This window comes from Chiloscyllium punctatum, chromosome 9, assembly GCF_047496795.1.
Source record: "Chiloscyllium punctatum isolate Juve2018m chromosome 9, sChiPun1.3, whole genome shotgun sequence".
NCBI lineage: Eukaryota > Metazoa > Chordata > Chondrichthyes > Orectolobiformes > Hemiscylliidae > Chiloscyllium > Chiloscyllium punctatum.
Genome location: NC_092747.1, coordinates 10185914 through 10206114, shown reverse-complemented (window position 1 = coordinate 10206114; position 20201 = coordinate 10185914). Strand labels below are relative to the sequence as shown.

The 20201-nt window shown below is 45.1% G+C and overlaps 1 protein-coding gene across 1 annotated transcript; it reads right to left on the bottom strand.

The window, feature by feature from the left end:
• Positions 1-1556: 1556 nt before the first annotated feature.
• Positions 1557-15305, bottom strand: aqp11 (aquaporin 11). Its single transcript, XM_072576862.1, has 3 exons — positions 14099-15305; positions 7051-7167; positions 1557-2110 (listed from the first exon to the last, which is right to left on the bottom strand). Exons 1-3 carry the CDS (start codon positions 14739-14741, stop codon positions 2016-2018), a joined length of 855 nt encoding a protein of 284 aa, XP_072432963.1. The 5' UTR covers positions 14742-15305; the 3' UTR covers positions 1557-2015.
• Between the last annotated feature and the right edge of the window lie 4896 nt (positions 15306-20201).

The following is a 20201-nucleotide window of genomic DNA, read 5'->3' as shown; positions in this document are numbered from 1 at the left end:
AAGTATTGCCAAGCTCAATAGTGGGGTCATGACATTTGGTCAATAAACTGTTAACTAAGAACAGGCCACCATTTTACCAGGCACAAATACTGCCCTCACCCATAACCTGAGAAACAATTTTACAAATTACTCAGAAATAATGGGCAAAGTAGATTAAGTCAATCATAATGATTTATTTTTACTTATACATCAACATTTCTTCACAATTTCAAGGAATGTTTAATAATCAGAATGTGCTGCGTAAATTGTAGATCAGAAGCTGAAAGGCAGCTTGGCCAAATTAGACTAATACCTCACAATGCCATCCTGTTCTTGTTCACAGCACCTTTCCAAATAGAAAATGTCACTGTTCACCAAGAGCTCTTGCAGCTAACAGATCTTCATATTGCTACCTGAGAAATGATTTTCTGCCGCTTTCTCCCCCCATGCCCCCCCCCCCCAACCCAATCTCCAAAGGGTGCTGACTCAGGCTGATCTCCAGTTCTCTGAGCACCGAGAGATATCCCACACATTGTTCAAGTGATCATCCTGCGTGTACAAGCCTAGACAGTGAGTGTTGACAAAGCCGAGCCCAGCTATGTTTCCTCACTACTGCCATACACGTATCCTTGGAGTGGGATCATCACATAATAGAGGGTGTGAGTTTGTCTTGTCTTTGTGGCTCAGGGATCCAGTTACCCAAGTGGCTCAGCACAGAGCTGCAGATTTCCTGTTCTGTGGAGTCCAGTGTGAGACAGGGGAACTGTGTGCCTGCTGTGACATTGCAGGGTGCTTTATGGTTCACAATCCTAATTGGAGAATAAACTTCTGGATGTGAGCTCAGATTGTCCTTGCATGTAATCAGCTGATGAAAAACATTCAGGTTCTTCAGAAGTTACGTAACTCAAAAAAGGGACCCTGGGTCTTTTGAGATGCTGGTGATCATTGTACAAACTTTTTATTACCTTGCCCTAATATTCATTGTTAAAAGCTCTTCATTTGAAGGATGAATTCACTCAGATATCAAAGCATCAACCGAGCTGGTAAGTGCCACAGATGCTTCAATGTTAGTGATGCCAGCAATTTTATTACTGTGTACTCGATGGCCACAAGTTTTGTTTGTCACACCCTCCTTTATTTTGATTCATGCCCCTGTAGGACAAGGAGTGGCCTGAAGGCTTGTGAATGGATCTACTCGTAATTTTCTGTCAGTATAACTCTAAAGTTATCCACTAAGATGGTACGTTCCCTCGCAAACTTGGAACACCACCACATGCAATGGGATTCCACCACCATCACTCCCCCCTCTCCCAACTCCAGGTCAGACAACTTCCAGACTTGGAATTCTATCAGCATTCATTCACTGTCACGACATTAAAATCCAAGATAACCTTCCCCACTAGCATACCCAATCAGTTCCTAACACTGAGTTATTGGGATTGACGTCCATACAATCTGCAGCAAATCACTTGCTCGTTTTCTTTCTCACACATTCTGAGAACTTCATTAAACTTCATTAAATGGTTTTTCTTCAGGGCAGGGGTGGGGGGGGGGGGGGGGGGGAGAGGGGGGGGGGAAGGTTGGGGGGTGGGTGGGGTGATGCTGTTTGAGTTGTGCCCACTTGTGAAATACTGGTGTCTGAATAAAAGCAATGGCTTCACTTTTTACATTAAGATGTAAATTCTTCTTCAGTTGCTATTAGTTTGATTTGTGTCACCTCCAGCATCAGACCTTACAGGGAGGAACTCAACCAACACTCAGATAATCAATAAAAAGTATTTAAAATTTGTCCTCGGCTGCTTCTAAATTATTGCTTTTGCTTTCTTCCCCCCCCACCCCCCCCAAAAAAAGGAGTAATGGCTGGAATGCTCACTCCTAAAATTGAGGTGACACTAAATTGATTAACAATGCTTGTTATGGTCCCTTGTCGTTTGAAACTAAAAAAAATGAAACAACTTCCTTTCCCTCCAAGGTCTTCAGAAGGTGATAAGGTCCATGGTTCAATTGTACGACTCCAGTGCAGCAAGGATACTGCTTCAGGATCTCTTCTCCTTAGTCTCCCCTGTTGTTGATCTCGTATCAGCATCATCTACAGATTTCCTCTCAAACAACAAGACAGCAGTCATTGCACCTGGAGGAATAGGGAAGGGACAAAACAGGAGGAAATGAGACAAGAGCACACAACCTTCATGTCCAAAGATTGTGAAATGTAGCAGGACAGATGGATAAATTGGTTAAGGCAGCATACGGGAGACAGTCACTTATCAGGTGCAGCGTACGTAGGGAGCTCACACTTGCACACTAATGAATAAACATTAGTGAGGTCACAGCCAGAGTATTGTGTACAGTTCTGGTCACCACATTACAAGAACAATATGACTGCATGACAGAGGGTACACACAGGAGATTGATGTTGCCAGGAATTGAGAATTTTAGTACTGAGGAAAGATTGGGTCAATTGCTGGTGAAAGTGAGGACTGCAGATGGAGATTAGAGGGTATGGTGCTGGAAAAGCACAGCAGGTCAGGCAGCATCCAAGGAGCAGGAAAATCAACATTTTGGGCAAAAGCCCTTCATCAGGAATGAGGCTGGGAGCCTCAAGGGTGGAGAGATATCTTTGTACACCCAGTGCAACTCTGGCATCTCCAAATCACAAAAAATATTTAGTTATGCATTGAAGGGCAGTCACCTCCAGGGTTACAAACAAGGTTGAAAATTGGGATTAGACTGGATAGTGTTATGTCTGGTACAGATACAATGGATAAAATTACTTCCTGCAGTGCTGCAATTTTACCAATTATTAACCTGTGAAAATTCAGTCCCTAATCAGTGATCGCCAACATTTTCAAAGCACAAAGTCACTTTCTAAATTTAAAGTCTCAGGATTTACTTCAATGAAAAGATAAAATAAACAGTCCGTCTATTTTTAATGAATGCTATAAAGTCAAGGATATATCATTACATATTTCGTCCTCTAGTCAGCTGTAAGTCAGTGTGACTTCTGTGACAGCACATTAGCTTGCCATTTCCTTGAAGTCAGAATTGTCATCTTCAGACCAAGATTCTGTTCGTCTTGCTACTGTGGAAACACTAAAGGGTATTTCTGGAATGCTGTTATTATTTACTTGCTCTTAAAGTTGTTGAATAAAGAATCAGTAGCAGCACTCATTGCTTCTTTAATTACTTTGCCACCTGTGAACACTTTGTTTTGCCAGAGTGTTTGTAGTGCTGTAAACTTGTAAACTCATTTCTTTATTTTTGTATCTCTGCAACTAAGATTCTTTAACTAGGTAGTTTGTCCCTAAGATAGTGTCGTGTGTGGAGCTTTTGTACACTTTTCATTGTACTCCTGCACCCTGTACTTGAATACATATGACAATAAAATCTAAATCTTAAACAAATCTCAACCTAAATAAAAATGGCAATTGCAAAATGATACTTCAGTGCAGGTCCTATCTTTGGCTACTGACTATTAAGCTTTCAAAACAGCCTTAGTTTGTCACCTTTGTATGAAGCATGCTGATTGAGGGAATGCTATCCTCAAATTTACTGTAAATTGTTGTGTGGTGTCATCCCAAATTCCCCATTTTACTAAACAATGTACTTTGGGACAAGCAAATGTTATCTCGCATAGCCATAAACAGAAGTTAATTTTATCATTCACACGAAAGCTGTATATTTTCAGTTTTGTTTTAGATGGCCCGGGTTCATTACTCATCATTTTCGCTAGCCAGGGATAAATGTTTTAGTTAAAATAAACACCAAGCCACTTGCCTACAAACTGAGAACACATCTTCAGCTAGAAATGTGCAGTGTGTGAGATAAACAACCAAATGTAAAGGCTTTCTTTTAAACCATGTTTAATAGCATGTTCACACTGACTGGGCATGGCATACTTTACCAGTGGGCTGCTTTGGTTAAACTGAAATAAATGATATTTAATTAGTTTAACAATAATACCAACACTAAAGATTGTTGTATCTGTAAGTGCAATGTGAACTAACCTTAAAATCACTAATTCTTGTCAATTCTGCACTTGCAACAACTCAAGTGATGTTTGAAATGAGGGTATGGAGGCTGTTTCAAATTTGTAACCTGTCACATTGGCAGTAGTTGGCAGATACAACAAACTGGCCACACAATGAAACGATTTGAAAGGTTTCAGTTCAGTCATGCAGCTGTGTGTCAGCTCAAAAATAAAATGAGGCAAAGGACAGAGACTGAGATCAACGGTTATAAACTCCACATATGAATGGAACCAGGGTTGGAGACCACCATCTGAACTGTTCAAACAACAGATGCTGGGTCATCAAAGTGGTTCATTGTATAGCCTCCACACCTCTAAGCCAGGGGTTTATGCATTGAACTTCCACTCCATGGTCTTGAGTACGAGACCTAGGCTAACACCTGCAGTGCAGTACTAAGCAAATGATGCACTATTGAAGGTGCTGTCCAACTTTATCACTGAACCAATGATAATCTTCTGCTGATAGCCAGGAAGAGAATTCCTGGAAACTGAGGTGACAATAATGAAGGGGTGGCGACATACTCCTAACTCATGGAAACTGAGCTCACAGTGTGACTGGGGAAGTCAGCGTTGTTGAAGTAACCCGAGTTAGTTGCTGAAGTGAATCCTGCAGTTCTGGAGGAACATTAAACAGATGTTATTTTATCATTTAACAACTAAATTTAACAATTTCAATCTCTTCCATCAAACCTAAACTGGTTAGATATAAAGACCACAGCATGAATGCTGGGAATATTCTCTGCTGTTGATGAACACACATTAATACCCAAATGGCAAATAATGTTCCATCCCAGACTCAACTTGTAGAGGTTGGATGAGTTAGGAGGTATCACCTCTTACACGTTATTCAGTCTCAGGCATGCTTCGAAATGCATTGCGCTGATATAGATGGCTTTTTCACATTTTGGCTGCTCCTAGCTCCTAGTGATGGTGGTACCATGGAAGGTGATGGGGAGTCACCCAGCATATTTCCTTATATAACCTGTGTCACTTGTCAACCCCAGCCTGAAGGTTATCTAGCTCCTGTTGGAAACTGGCACAAGTTGGTTGCGAATAGAGGTGAATATGCCAGTGAACAGTCCATTTTTGAATTTCTGATGTAGGAAAGCTCATGCATGCAAGATGATTCATCGCTGCTATGTCATGGGCCAGTGATGCTTTAAGACTGTTGTGATTAACATTCAGTAGCTGTGACTGTCATGTTCAGGTATGACTTGAGCCATTGGAAGGGTTTCCCCTTGAACCTGATGATCAGGATTCCTTGGTACCTTACCAAGTATAATCTTGTCTCAATGTTGGAGGCAGCCACTCCTCTGGCATCAGCTCACATCCTTGTCTTGATTAAGGCTGCAGTAAGAGTGCAGTGATTCTGGCTGGGCCTGAATGAAGCAATAGTGAGGCTATTGGGGTTAGTACACACTTGTGGAGCAGTGGGACTTGAACCTGGGCTTCCTGGCTCAGAGGTAGGGACACTACCACGAGACCTCCATCTGTTGGTGAATTGAAGTATTGATCACCACAGTAATTACTGAAAGAAAGTTGATAAGGTGGCAAGTGCCTCGGAGAGGTGAGATGGCAATCTGCCACACAGATGGATAGATGTCAGCATTACTAAACGCCATTCAAGGTCATTCTATCATACGACAGGTGGGTAGGTTGCCAATTTCCCATTTGTAGACACATAATTAAGGATTGATTCAGTTATCATGGCTGATTTGGTTCCATTTTCTTCTTTCTAATTCTAGGGCAACCGAACAATCCCCAACAGACCAATTCAGACCTCCAGTCCAAAATCCCCACTTCCCCAATACATCGATCATCTTCCTTCCTTGCACCCCACACCTTTTTGACTACATTTCTGATCCCCATTCACAGGGTCACAAAAGACGGTCAATAAATGCCAACGGTGTCATCTGCACCCACATCTTACAAAGTTTTTTACTTTAGAAAAAGTTCTTGGGGTGCCTTGTTTCTACATTAAACATATGTTATTTTATCATTTAACAACTGAATTTAACAATTCCAATCTCCTCCCATCAAACTCAATAATACCGTTGTCGTATCTTTAAGCACAGGAGTGAAAAAATACAAGAAATAGGTTCACATTTCCTTCACACGTTTTGAAGTTATCCAACAATCAAAACCCACACAGCCCAGTCCAAAAACAACCCAGTGAAAATACAACTGTTCCCTTCCCCACACAAGATGAAGATAGTGTTAAACCTCAACAGGACATTGATAGGCCGGTAAATGGGCAGATGTGTGACAAGTGAAATAGAAGAGAGACATGTGAAATGATACAAGGAGATACAACCTAAAATGAAGTGCACGACTTTAAAGGAGGTGTAGAAACAATGTGCCCTGGGGTTATATGAACATAAATCATTGAAGGTACAACAATTCACAAAGCATTAGGATCCCAGGCTTTATCATTTGTGGTATAGAGTACAAAAGGAAGGCTGTTATGATGACCTGTATTAATCACTGTTTGGCCTCAAATGGAGCATGGGCAGCTTGTGAAAACATTGAATGAGAGAGAGGAGACAGAGACAGACAGTGAGACAGAAACAAAGAGAAAGGCACTGAACTGATTTAGATGAACAGCTCCAGGGATGAGGAATTGCAATTGATAGAACGGAAAGTTTGGTATTGGAATTTTCCTGGGAAAGGAGAAGGTTGAGAGGAGATTTGACAGTGGTGTGCAAATGAAGGGGCCAGGAAACTCAGATAGGGAGAAACTGTTCCCAATGGGAGAGGGCACATATGTAAGATGCATGGCAAAAGCAGCAATGGGGATAAAGGTTTTCATGTAGCAAGTGGTGAAGGATCTGGAATGTACTGTCCTAGTGCGTGGTGGAGAGAGATTCAACTGAGAATTCCAGAAGGAAACTGGATAATTAACTGGACAGAAAATATTTGAAGCTCTACAGGAAAAAGCAAAAGGGTGACACTGGACAAGGGCTGTTGCAGAGAGTCAGCATTATAAAACAGGCCGAGCGGCCTCTTTCTGTGCCATCACTATTCTTTGATTCATGTCTCCTTACCCATCAAGGGTCCAAGCCAGTAAACGAAACAGTATTCCGGATACGTGTTTCCTTCGCAGTTGAAAGTGATAGAGTAAGCCAGAGCTGGGTTAAACACAGCACCCGTCAGGTCTCCAGCTGTACAACGCAAAAAGAGGGAAATCAGGTTATCCAAAATCATTGAGTGTATAGTGACAATTTCACTGGACAAGTAATGCAGAGGTCTGGACTAATAACTCTGAGGTGCAATGCTGGCTGAGAATGACAATTTAGTTTATTAAATAAACATAGAAAGAAGGCTTCATAAAACTACCCGACCATCATAAAAACCTGTTTAATCCACTGATGTCCTTTAGGAAGAAAGTCAATCATGCTTACCTGGTTTGGACTTTTTGCAACCACAAAAAGTAAATGCCTCTGATGGCCCTTTGAGATGACCTTATAAGTTATTTGGCCTTAAAGGAAGAGACTTGCATTCTCACAGACAATTAGGGATGGGTAATAAATATCAGCAGTGCTCAGTCTGCGAACGAAGAAAGAAAACTCTCCAGAACACAAAAACCATTCAGAACAGAAAAAGGCCATTAGGGACAAAAACAAAAGGTCCAACCATTTTTAGAACACCCAACACATTAATCCTCAATCTCTTCTGCCTCCAGAAACACATCAAATGTATCAAACTTGATGAGGGAGGCTATGATGCAGTGGTAATGTCACTGGATTAATAAAATAGAGGCCCAGGTCTGGGGACACACATTCAAATCTCACTTGGACCTGGAAATGAAGGCTGTCTCAATGATGGCGACCATGAAACTATCAATGGTCATTAAAACCTCACGTGCTTCACTAATGTCCCTTTAGTGAAAGATATTTACTGTCTATACCTGGCCTAGCTACATGCAACACCAGACCCACTGAAATAGAGTTTAGTATTAACTGACCTCTGAAATGGTCAAGTATTCAGTTCGGGATGGGCAATAAATGATTTTGCTGCTCATTGGATGCTGCCTGAACTGCTGTGCTCTTCCAGCACCACTAATCCAGAATTTGGTTTCCAGCATCTGCAGTTATTGTTTTTACCCCAATAAATGTTGACCCACAACCCATCAAAAAATAATTTTAAAATAATTATCTTGTCTGCCTTACTAGTTCTTTCTGGTAATTTATTCCAAAATACAAGAAAGATAGTGACAGAAGGAAGTACATAGCAATCGTTCTCAACTACAAATGACCCAAAACACTTCACAGTATTTTTGAGCAGAGAATTTCATGATACAGGAAAATGTATCAGCCTAGTAGCATCCTGCAAAAATCCTACAAACAGTAACATGATGACTACCCGATAAGTCTATTTTGTTTTTTGTTATGTCAGTTCAGAAATAAATATTTGCTAGAACATCAGATACCACCTGTGTTCTTCAAATAATGCTAGGTCTTTTGAAAAAGTTTGAGCATCAGTTTAATGTCTCATCTGAAAGGTGACACTTGTGGAGGGGCTAGGGGATCCTTTTTCCTGCATTCACTGGTGGAACATTGGATGTGGACACGACTGGCTGGGTCAGCGTTTATTAACCATTCCAAGTTACACTTGAGGTGGTGGTAGTGAGCTTCCTTCTTGAACTGCTATACTCGTTATGTTATAGGCAGGCCCATAATGCTGTTCGAGAGGAAGTTCAAGAATTTATCCCAGATCAATAATATATTTTCAAGTCAGGATGGTGAGTGGCTTGGGGAGAACTCGGAAGGGTATTCCTCTGTATCTGCTGCCCTTGCCCTTCTAGATGGAAATAGCTGTACATTTAGAAAGTGCTGTCTAAGGATTTTTGGTGAATCATTGCAGTGTATCTTGTAGATGGTATGCATTGTTGCTACTGAATGCTGGTGGTACATGTTTGTGCATGTGGTGCCAATCAAGTGAGCTGCTTTGCTCTGAGTGGTGTAAAGCTTCTTGAGTTGTACTCAGCCAGGCAAGTGGGGAGTATTCCATCACACTCTTGACTTGTGCCTTGTAGATGGAGGACAGGCTTTGGGGGGTGAGGAGGTGAATTATTCGTTGCAGCATCCCTAACCTCTGACTTGCTCGTGTGATACTATTTATATGGCTATTCCAGTTCAGTTTCTTGTCAAAGGTAACTCCTGGGGTGTTGACAGTGGGGGATTCAGTGATGGTAATACCATTGCATGTCAAGGAATGATGGCAAGATTATCGTTGTTATCTTTGCCTGGCATTTGCATGGTGTGCATATTACTTACTACTTTTTAGCTCAACCCTGGATATTATTCAGGGCTTGCCACATATGGACATGGGCTGCTTTGATACCTGTGTTACAAATGATGCTGAATATTGTGCAGTCTTTGCAGAACATCCCTACTTCAGAGAGAAACTGCAAATGCTGGAGATCAAGAGTTGAAATGTGTGATGCTGGAAAAGCATAATAGGTCAGGCATTGCTGAGACTCAAGGAGTCACTGACTGCTGCAAATCCTGGTGGTGGTGGTGATCGGGCGGGGGCAGAGGATGCTGGCAGCTGAACAAATTGTGAAGCCCATGTTGTAGAATACCTTGCCAACACTCTCATACAAAGAGCAACTCCTCCATATAAGATGGGAAGAAAATGTGCAGGTATAAGATACAAATCTGCACTTTTCCAATCCTGCCGTGTGAATCAGCTTCTCACTAATCTAAGGATGATGGCAACACAGACAGGCAGGTATACAGAAGCTTGGTTAAATAAGCACAGGATGTTGCAGTACAAAGGAATTGTAGGATAACACTTAGGGACAACAAGCCCTTTAAAATCCAAACCAATTGGTTTTTGATGGATTGGACGCTCTGCCTCTCAGCACCAATACAACAGTGCACCCTCTATCTAACAAACTCTCTCAGTGATTAATCACAGCAAGTAGGGATGAACTCCCCTGCCACCCCTCCATGGTACAGCTGCTACACCAGTTTGCAAAAATCAAATGTTTTTTAGATGGCACAAGTAGGGCTTTGGAGCCAAAACCAAAAAGGTACAGCCGGCACTTTCAAAACGTCAATAACAAAGAAATACTCATCGTGGTTTCCCTGCCAAACATGATGCTGACCAACGTAGCTTCAAGTTGGATTCCTCTGCACAAGTTCTCTACTCAGTGTTGTTATGGACGAGGCCAGACTCCCTCAAAACATTTCAAGAAGGGAGCCCAAAGCCTAAAGTTTCCAGTTGTTTTGTGCAGGTGTAAGTGTATATTCCAGGAATGATACAGCTGGTCAAAACCCCTCAGTTTTAAACCCCTCAAATTTATTCAGAGAACCGAACAAAACAAACAAAAAAGAACAGAATACAGAATAATACTATTCAAAAACCCAACTTAACGATGCTGTTCTAAATGCCTGCAACAGTCCCCATAAACACCCCCTTGGCAAAGAGATAAAATCAGACACAGGTTCTTACAGGAGAGAGATGTCAGATTCAGCATGGAACATCTTCCATCTCACTGTTTCTTTCATATTCCCAGCTAACAACTGACCAGCAGCTCTGAGCAGCTCCAAAAGCTTGCGGTTTCAAATAAACCTGTGGGACTATAACCTGGTGTCGTGTGATTTTTGAGTATAATGATTGGCATTGACTAGTTTGGTTATGCTGTATACTCTCCATAATTCTGATTGCCGGACATAACAAGAGCCAAACCCCACATTATTCTTCAGAACCTTCACTGTGCTCGAAATACTATTGCAACAATGTCTAGCAAACAGAGCGGCCACAAATCGAGGGACTCCGGGATTCCTGAGAGGATCTAGGTCAGCAGCCACACTCTTCATGTATACAAATGGTCTGGCTGTTCTAATGAACGCTGACAGCTCTGCACTGAATCAGTTCATTTTGATTTGAAGTGTACGAAGCAGGATTCAGGTAAGACAAAAAAAAACACTGGCCCCTTCTGCCCTTGCAGAAGGGCAGAATGCAACTCTACTTTTTGAAGAGGAAGGATGCCTTCCCAACTGTCCTCAGGAAAGTTTATCATCTGGCTAACATCACATAAAGAAATTATCGGCTCATTATCACATCAAAGTTTGTGGGAGCTTGCTGTGTCCCTATTTGTTTCCCCCACTAACACGGACTTCAATTAGAAGATGTTAATTGACTGTGAAAGAGATTTGAGATGTATGAAATAATGAAAGACACCAGATAAATGTCAAATCTACTTTCCTTTAAGAATTATGTTTCCATCAATCTTTCAAAATATATTCCATTCCATCAACCTTCAATACATAACCACTAGTTTCGCAGGCGAAAGCAGTTGTGTGTGCATGCATGTGGAACCTGTAACATTCACATCAGAATATTTGTTCAAACAGCCAGTGGGTGCATTAGTTCAGTTGGCTGGATGGTTGGTGTGTAATACAGAGTCATGCCAACAATGTGAGTTCAGTTCCAGCACTGGCTGAGGTTACCATGAAGGACTCACTTTCTCAATTTCTCCCCTGTGCCGAGGCATAGTGACTCTCAAATTAAAGTACCAAATTTATCTCTCTTTCTCTAATGCAAGAACAGCCAGGACTATGGCAATTTTATCTTTTCCTTTATAGGTGTTCAAATCTTCAGGGTGGAGGTTGAATTACAAGTCTGGTTGGGAATGATTAGATTAGCAACTGATCATTCTATAAACTAGACTTTAATCTTTCAACATTGCATACCTTTAACCTCGTACAGTAATAGATACTGTTAACCAATGCATTTCCCCCAATTACTTAACTTAGATTTACAAGAGCAACTTTTATTTGAAAGAGCTGCAAATGATACTTTATAACAAAGAAATAATTTTTACAGCAATTATCTTTAGCTTCACAAACTGTAATTTTCTCTTTTACAAATGCACGTTTTCTAACTACTTTTTTGAGCATTGATAGTATAAATTTTATTAATAATTACATTTTGCACTAAAGGTTACAGAACCAATGCAGATAGATGGAATTGAGATACAAATGGCAGAACATTCTTGAAAGGCTGAATGGCCTTTTGTTTTATTTCTGTGATCCTCCAAGCTTTATGAGAAGGTTATCTCATGCCACCTCTCTCAGATTTTAGAAACATTACTGCACCTCCTCCAGCTCAGAAATCTTTGCATCAGCTCAGGAAGTGCTGGGAGGGTATTCAACAATTCTCTGCTCCAACACCCAAGTCCTTACACCTCAGGCAAACATTATTGCCAGGTGCTGGGAACATTGTCTGGCATTCTTGAAGCCAAACAAAGGTCAGCTCACTCCCTGGCCCTTTGATTTTACCCAGCAGGCAGCCAAGACGCACACATCAATAAGGTACTGGCCATGTGATTCGCGGGGCTGTGTTGGGACCATTGACCTCAGCCAAAGCTGATGAGCTGGGGCGATCCTACATTCAATCAATGTATCCCTCAGGAAATGAGGGGACCAGACAACGAAGACTGCCATTTTGGTACAGTAACAAGGGAGCACTGCAGAGTCTGTGATGGCACCTTTCAGGTTAAACTTTAAACCAAGCTGCTGGTACCAGAAGGATATAAAGGACGCCAATATTTTGAAGGGCAGTAGGGCGTTCACACCACGGAAATATGAAGAAATGACCACCTTTAACTAGAGAGAAAATCTCACCATTGCTCCTTGACATTCAATAGTATTATTGTCACTGAATTCCCCATTGTCAACATGCTTTTTCTTGAGGTGGTGTGGGATTTGTGTGCTATTGACCAGAAACTGAACTGGACCAGCGATATGAATACAGTGAACACAAGAGCAGGTCAGAGACTCAAAATCCTGGCGGGACGAACTTGCCTCTTGACTGCCAAAATCCTGCTCTTCATCTACAAGGTACAAGTCAGGAATGTGATGGAACATTCCCCACTTGCCTGGATAAGTGGAGGCCTAAAAACACTCAAGCAGCTTCACAGTATCAAAGACAAAGCAGCCGCTTCATTGGCACCTCATCCACCAATATACACTACCTCCACCACTGAACCTCGGGAACATTGCAGATGCACTCCAGAAGTTCACCAAAAATTCCTCAGATAGCAACTTCCAAACCCAAAACCACTACTACCACCATCACAAAGGACAGAAGCTCTTGACTTATGGAACACCACCACCTTAAAGCCCTCCTCCATTCTTACTTGGAAATTTATTGCAAATCAGAGTGTGTTATGGGGTCAGAATTCTGTAATTCCCTCTCTAAAGGCATTGTGGGTACCGTTATACCCCAAGAACTGCAGTGGTTCAAGAAGGCAGTTCACCACAACCTCCTTCAGAGCAATGAAGAACGGACAATAAATGCTAGCAACACCCACATGCCCATGAACAAATTTAAAAATTCCTTCAATGAAGATCAAAAAACAGATTATCTGGCTATTTGCAAATTACTGGTTGGTGGAGCTTGCTGAGGACAGAATTGTGTTTCATACTTGACAACAATGTCAACTCTCAGGTCACTGTAGAGATCACTTTTTCTCAACCTCTTCTTTCACCTGAGGCAGGGTACCCCTCCTGAGAGAGACGCCCCATGGTTGCCTGAAACTGCGGTGATTTTACTTTTCACCCCAAACGTATGTTATTGGCTCCAAAGTGCAATCCAAATAAGATACGACGGGCTGAATGCCTTCCCATGCTCCGTAACAATTCTGCGATTTAAAAGCACTTTCTTTATTGAATGGGTCCGGTTCTGAAATGCCCTCCAAATGTGACTGGCTCACCAGTTGTTGGCTAAAATAGCTGCACCCACTGGGGGCAAATCACTGATGGAGGTGACAACAGCAGACCATGCCAGCAATGCCCATTTCCTGAGGAACATGAATAGGAGTAGCCATCCCTCGAACCTGGTCAGCGACACAACACAATCAACTTCACTTTCCTGCCCGCTTTCCATAAACCTTTAACCCGTTAACTAATTAAAAATCCATCTATCTCCTACTTAAAACCACCGCACTCTGGCGTACTGAATTCCACCGATTCACGACTCTTTGAGAGGCACAGATGCAAGGAGAAATAAAACTAACAGTGATGGTGTTGGGAAGACATTGATCAGTTATGCGACGTGTGTGTTTCTTACTGGACCCACCTGCATACACGAAGAACGTGATCAATGTAGCCACCATATGGATCTTGTGCCTCTGGTTCAGCAAGTGAAACCTGAAGAGTGCAGCCCTCAGAATGAAGGCACAGGTGAACTCAGCGACCAGCCCGTTTCCAGCAGTGGTGTTCAGCGCTGAGGTACACTTGTACTGGTGCTGGTGGTGATACCAGTGCAGGTCCGACATTTCCAGGGCCCACACCAACTCCACCAGCCTGCGAGCCACCGAGGCTGCAGTGAGCTGTGCCAACAACTTGGCAGCTGTTATCTGCCCATTGCTCTGTCCATACAGGTAGCGCTCCAGGCAGCTCACCGGGTTGCAGGTGGCACAGCCAAAGGTGCTGACGTGGACCAGGGTGACAAGGTAGGTGAGGGCGAGACCCAGGGTCGAACCCAGCAGCCCTGAGCTCCCCAGGAGCCGCAGTTCGTGTGTGCAGATGCACAGCTGCAGGGTGGAGAACAGCTCCACTGCCACTTCGAGGTTAGGGGGCTCGGCCCCCGGGATGCGGCTCAGCCTCCCCTTTGCGCGCCCCCACCGAGGCCACAGCAGCTGCCTCGCTATGTGGCGCAGCACCTCGCACACAGTCACGGTGCCAGCCAGGACACTGAATGAAACCAGGACATTCTCCATCACCTGCCCGCTGCCAGACTTCCCTGATGGATGGGCTGGCACACTGTTTTGGGGGTGGGCTCACTGTGGGGAGAGCGTGGGCTGCAGGATCGGGTTGGGTGGGGGCGTTAGCAAGGCAGGCCTCAATTCAGTCTTGTGGGCAAACAAGATGGAAAGAACTGGCAGCAAACTGGGAGGATAAGGGTGAGCAGGAGAGATGTGTGTGGAAGAGTAGGGAATGTCTTAGCTAAGGGTTAGCAGCAACAGGGTGGAGTCTCCTGGGGTGGGGGGAATGGGGAATAGAAGAGAGACAGTAAATGATGAGTCTGGGGTGAGTATATGTAGAGGTAGTGAGTCTGTGATGATGGGGTTGAGTCTATGGAGGAGTTCTCGGAGAGGGTGAGTGTGTGGGGGGGTCTCCAAGGGGTTCTTGTTCAGATGGAACTCTGTGGAGGCACAGGTCTCTGTGGGCAGAGTCTGAGCAGGGGCGGGGGGAGAGGGGAAGTCTGTGCAGGGGTCTATGCAGGGAAGAGTCTGTGAGGGGAGATTGTGTGGGGGGTGTGTCAGCGTGGTGGGGGGGAGAAGAGACTGCGTGGGGGGGAGAAGAGACTGCGTGGGGGGGGGGAAGAAGAGACTGCGTGGGGGGGAGAAGAGACTGCGTGGGGGGGGGAAGAGACTGCGTGGGGGGGGGAAGAGACTGCGTGGGGGGGGGAAGAGACTGCGTGGGGGGGGGAAGAGACTGCGTGGGGGGGGGAAGAGACTGCGTGGGGGGGGTGTCGGTGTGGGGGGTGGGGGTGTCGGTGTGGGGGGTGGGGGTGTCTGCGGGGGGGGGTGGGAGTGTCTGTGGGTGGTGGAGTTGGGGGAGTCTCTGGGAATTTCTGTGTGGGGTGGGGGGGGGTGTGCAGGGGTGCCTGTGTGTGGGGGGAATGTCTGTGCGTGTGGGGGGTGTCTGTGAGTGGGGGGTGGGGGTGTCTGTGAGTGGGGGGTGGGGGTGTCTGAGAGTGGGGGGTGGGGGTGTCTGAGAGTGGGGGGGTCTGTGTGTGGGGGTTGGGGTGTCTGTGTGTGGGGGGTGGGGGATGTCTGTGTGTGGGGGGTGTCTGCGTGTGGGGTGGGGGGTGTCTGTGTGTGGAGTGTCTGTGTGTGGGGTGGGGGTGTCTGTGTTTGGGGTGGGGGGTGTCTGTGCGTCTGGGGTGGGGGGTGTGTGTGTCTGTGGTGGGGTGTGTGTGTGTTTGTGTGGTGTCTGTGGGATGGGGGGGTGTCTGTGTCTGGGGTGGGGGGTGTCTGTGGGTGGGGGTGTCTGTGGGTGGGGGGTGTCTGTGGGTGGGGGGGGGTGTCTGTGGGGGGTGTCTGTGTGTGGGGGGTGTCTGTGGGTGGGGGTGTCTGTGGGTGGGGGTGTCTGTGTCTGGGGTGGGGGGTGTCTGTGTGTGTGGGGGGGTGTCTGTGGGTGGGGGTGTCTGTGTCTGGGGTGGGGGGGTGTCTGTGGGTGGGGGGGGTGTCTGTGTCTGGGGTGGGGGGTGTCTGTGGGTGGGGGGGGTGTCTGTGTGTGTGTGTGTGGGGGGGGGGTGTCTGTGTCTGGGGTGGGGGGGTGTCTGTGTGTGAGGGGGGGGGGGGGGGTGTCTGTGAGAGACCTGCCTGTAGGAGCTGGTCCTGGAGGCTCCGGTCTCCCGCTGCCTGTCCCCCTCAGCTCGGAGCTGCTCAATACCGGCCTTGGGTCGCGGTTCTGCCGCAACACTCCGCTCCGTCTCCCTCCGCCGCTGTCACTGAGCTCGGGCCGGAGCGAGGGGGGGGGGGGGAACCGCAGCATCGCCAGCGACACGTGGAGAGGGGGGCGGGGCTCCGGGGAGATGGGCGGGGCTCCGGGGAGATGGGCGGGGCTCCAAGGCACATGGGGGCGGGGCCTTGCTGGGGAACACAGTAACTGAGGTGTAAGTGGGGACTGCAGATGCTGGAGATCAGAGCTGAAAATGTGTTGCTGGAAAAGTGCAGCAGGTCAGGCAGCATCAAAGGAGCAGGAGAATCGACATTTAGGGCATCAGCCCTTCTTCAGGAATCATTCAGGAATGATGGTGCATCCTCCTCATTCCTGAAGAAGGGCCTCATGCCCGAAATGTCGATTCTCCTGCTCCTTTGATGCTGCCTGACCTGCTGCACTTTTCCAGCAACACATTTTCAACACAGTAGCTGATATTGGTAAGAGGTTGGTCACAGAGTCAAGGGTTTGGGAGCAGGGGCTGGGGATGACAACTACTTGAGAGGGTGAAAAGCAGTGGGCAGAGGACAAAACACTCCTGGGGTAAATGGAATGGTCTTGGATCGTGGGCCAATCCTTGGAGAGGGTGGAATGGGAGTGGTCAAACCCCGAGGGGCAATCAAATGGGTTTGGATAGTGGTCGAACCTCGGTAGGTGGGGGTGGTGGTGGAATACGAGTGGTCAAACCCCTATGGGTGTGAAATGGGTTTGGGTAGTGGGCAAATCCCTGTGGAGGGTGGGAGAGAAAATCGGAGTGCTTCATCTCCTAAGTAGGATGGAGTGGGTTTGGATAGTGGCTAAGTGCTGTTGAATATAGAACAATACAGCGCACTACAGGCCCTTTGGCCCTCTGTGTTGCGCCAATCCAAGCCCACCTAACCTACACTAGCCCACTATCCTCCATATGCCTATCCAATGCCCGTTTAAATGCCCATAAAGAGGGAGACTCCACCACTGCTACTGGCAGGGCATTCCATGATGTCACGACTCGCTGAGTAAAGAACCTACCCCTAACATCTGTCCTATACCTACCACCCCTTAATTTAAAGCTGTGCCCCCTCGTAATAGCTGACTCCATAAGTGGAAAATGGTTCTCATGGTCGACCCTATCGAAACCCCTAATCATCTTGTACACCTCTATCAAGTCACTCCTAAACCTTCTTTTCTCCAATGAAAACAGCCCCAAGTGCCTCAGCCTTTCCTGATACGATCTTCCTACCATACCAGGCAACATCCTGGTAAACCTCCTCTGCACCCGTTCCAGTGCCTCCGCATCCTTCCTATAGTATGGCGACCAAAACTGCACACAATACTCCAGATGCGGCCACAACAGAGTCTTATACAACTGCAACATGACCTCAGGACTCCGGAACTCAATTCCTCTACCAATAAAAGCCAGTACGCCATATGCCTTCTTCACTGCACTATTTACCTGGGTGGCAACATTCAGAGATCGCACTATTTACCTGGTGGCAACTTTCAGAGATATAACCTTCAAATTACTAGCAGTAAAACTCTCAGAATGACATGTAATGTAAATGTAATTATCAAAGAAGACTAGCATTTTTTAAAACTAATTTTTATGGGTATTGTTGGCTGGCCAACATTTATTGCCTGTCCCTAGTTGCCCTTGAGAAGGTGGTGGTGAGCTGCCTTCTTGTTTCCTTGAGACCTTGTAGCAGATGGTACAACTGAATGGCTTGTTGGGCCATTTCAGAGGGCAAGTGAGAGTCAACCACATTGCCGTGGGTCTGGAGTCACATGTAGGCCATACCAGGTAAGCACGGTAGATTTTCTTCCCTGAAGGACATTAGTGAACCAGATGGGCTTTCCTGACAATTAACAATAGTTTCGTGGTCATCATTACACCCTTAATTCCAGAATTTTTTTATTGAATTTAAATTCCACCATCTGCTGTGGTGGAATTTGAACCTGGGTCCCCAAAACATTATCTGGGTCTCCGGATTAATAAAACCAGCAATAAACCTGCTAGGCCATCACCAGATGTCACGACTCGCTGAGTAAAGAATCTACCCAGACAATGAGCATATCTTTGAAATGGAGTAATTATTGTATGGTAAGAAAAGGCTAATTTAAGGGAAAGAAGCTCCCATGAACAGCAATGAGATATTGGCATGGTAATGGTCCAGATCTTACAATGGGAAGGTGGTCATTGCAGCAGTGTAGACTGGAATGTCAGTACAGTTCAGGTGACCCAATGCAGCTGACCCACATGGAATTGCCCTGGAAATTGAAACCTCCAATGTGCAAATTCTGATGTTTGGAAACCTCCAAAAAAAAAGTCCCAACTGTGAGTTAGGATTGGAGACTTGGGGGTCTCTTCCTGAATTCACAGGCAAGGCAGAGATTGTGGAAGGATTTGTGATAAGCTGGAGAGAGGCTGGATAAGCTTGGGTTATTTTCTTTGCAACAGAGAAGGCTAAGAGGGGACCTGACTGAGGTGTATTAGATTATGAGGGTATGACCATGACAGAGAGGAAGCAGCTGTGCCATTAGTTGAAAGGTCAAAAACAATTTTAAGTGAAAAGTAGAAGAATTAGGGGGATTTGAGGAAAATATCTCTCACCTAGAGGGTGGTGGGTGTCTGGAATGCTCTGCCTGATGGGTAGTTGAGGTGAAAAACCTCACAACCTTTATAAAGTACTTGGATGAGCTCTTGAAATGTAATAACATAAATGGGTATGGGCAAATGCTGAAAAGTGGGATTAATAGATTTGCCTTGTATTCTGATGAAGAGTCACTAGATCTGAAGTGTTAACTGTGATTTCTCCCCACAGATACTGCCAAATCTGAGCTTTTCCAGCAATTTCTATTTTAGTTTGTATGTGTGTGTTAACAGATTTACAGGGCAACCTTGATTATCCGAACGACACAGGCAGGGAGTATCTTGTTCACATAATCTAATGTTCGGATAATCGAGTGTTTGGATAACATAGTTTACCCAAGCATCCGGACCTTGAGATCTTGTTTGGATAATCTGAAATTGGGATAATCAATGTCCGAGGTTGTACTGTACAGTAGCTTTTTTGTTGGTGCAGACTTGATAGCATTATCTTGAGAGTTTGGAATATGAAATCTTATGACATCAGGTCAAACATGAATGAGCAAACCTCCTGCTAATTAGCTCGTGCTACCCTCCCTTGGCTGATGAATCAGTACTTCTCTGTGTTGAGCAGGAGGTTCAGTGTCCATTATCAAGAGTAGCTCAGTAACATCACCACCAATCAATCATTTATTACTCATTTCTAATTGCTCAGTGGGCAGTTAAGAGTCAACCACATTTCTGTGGGTCTGGAGTCACATGCAGGCGTATCCAGGTAAGGATGGCAGATTTTCTTCCTTAAAGGACATCTGTAATGTCAGAAGGACAGATGGGGTTTTATGACAATTGACAGTGTTTAGAAGATTGACATTACCCTGGATTACTAGTCCAGTGTCATAGCTGCTAGACAGAGCTGCAGCAGGTGGTGTGAGAACCAACAAGAGAGAAAAACATATTTGACCTCATCCTTATCACTCTGCCTTCTAAGGATGCATTTCCTTGTGGAAACGAAGTCCCATCTTCATATTGACATTGTGTTTTGTGGTACTGTCACCATGTGAAATGGGATGGACTTGATACAGATGTAGCTCTCAATCTGGGCATCCATGAGGCACTGCGGGCCATTAGAAGCAGTTAAATTGTACTCCAACATAATTCAATTGTGATT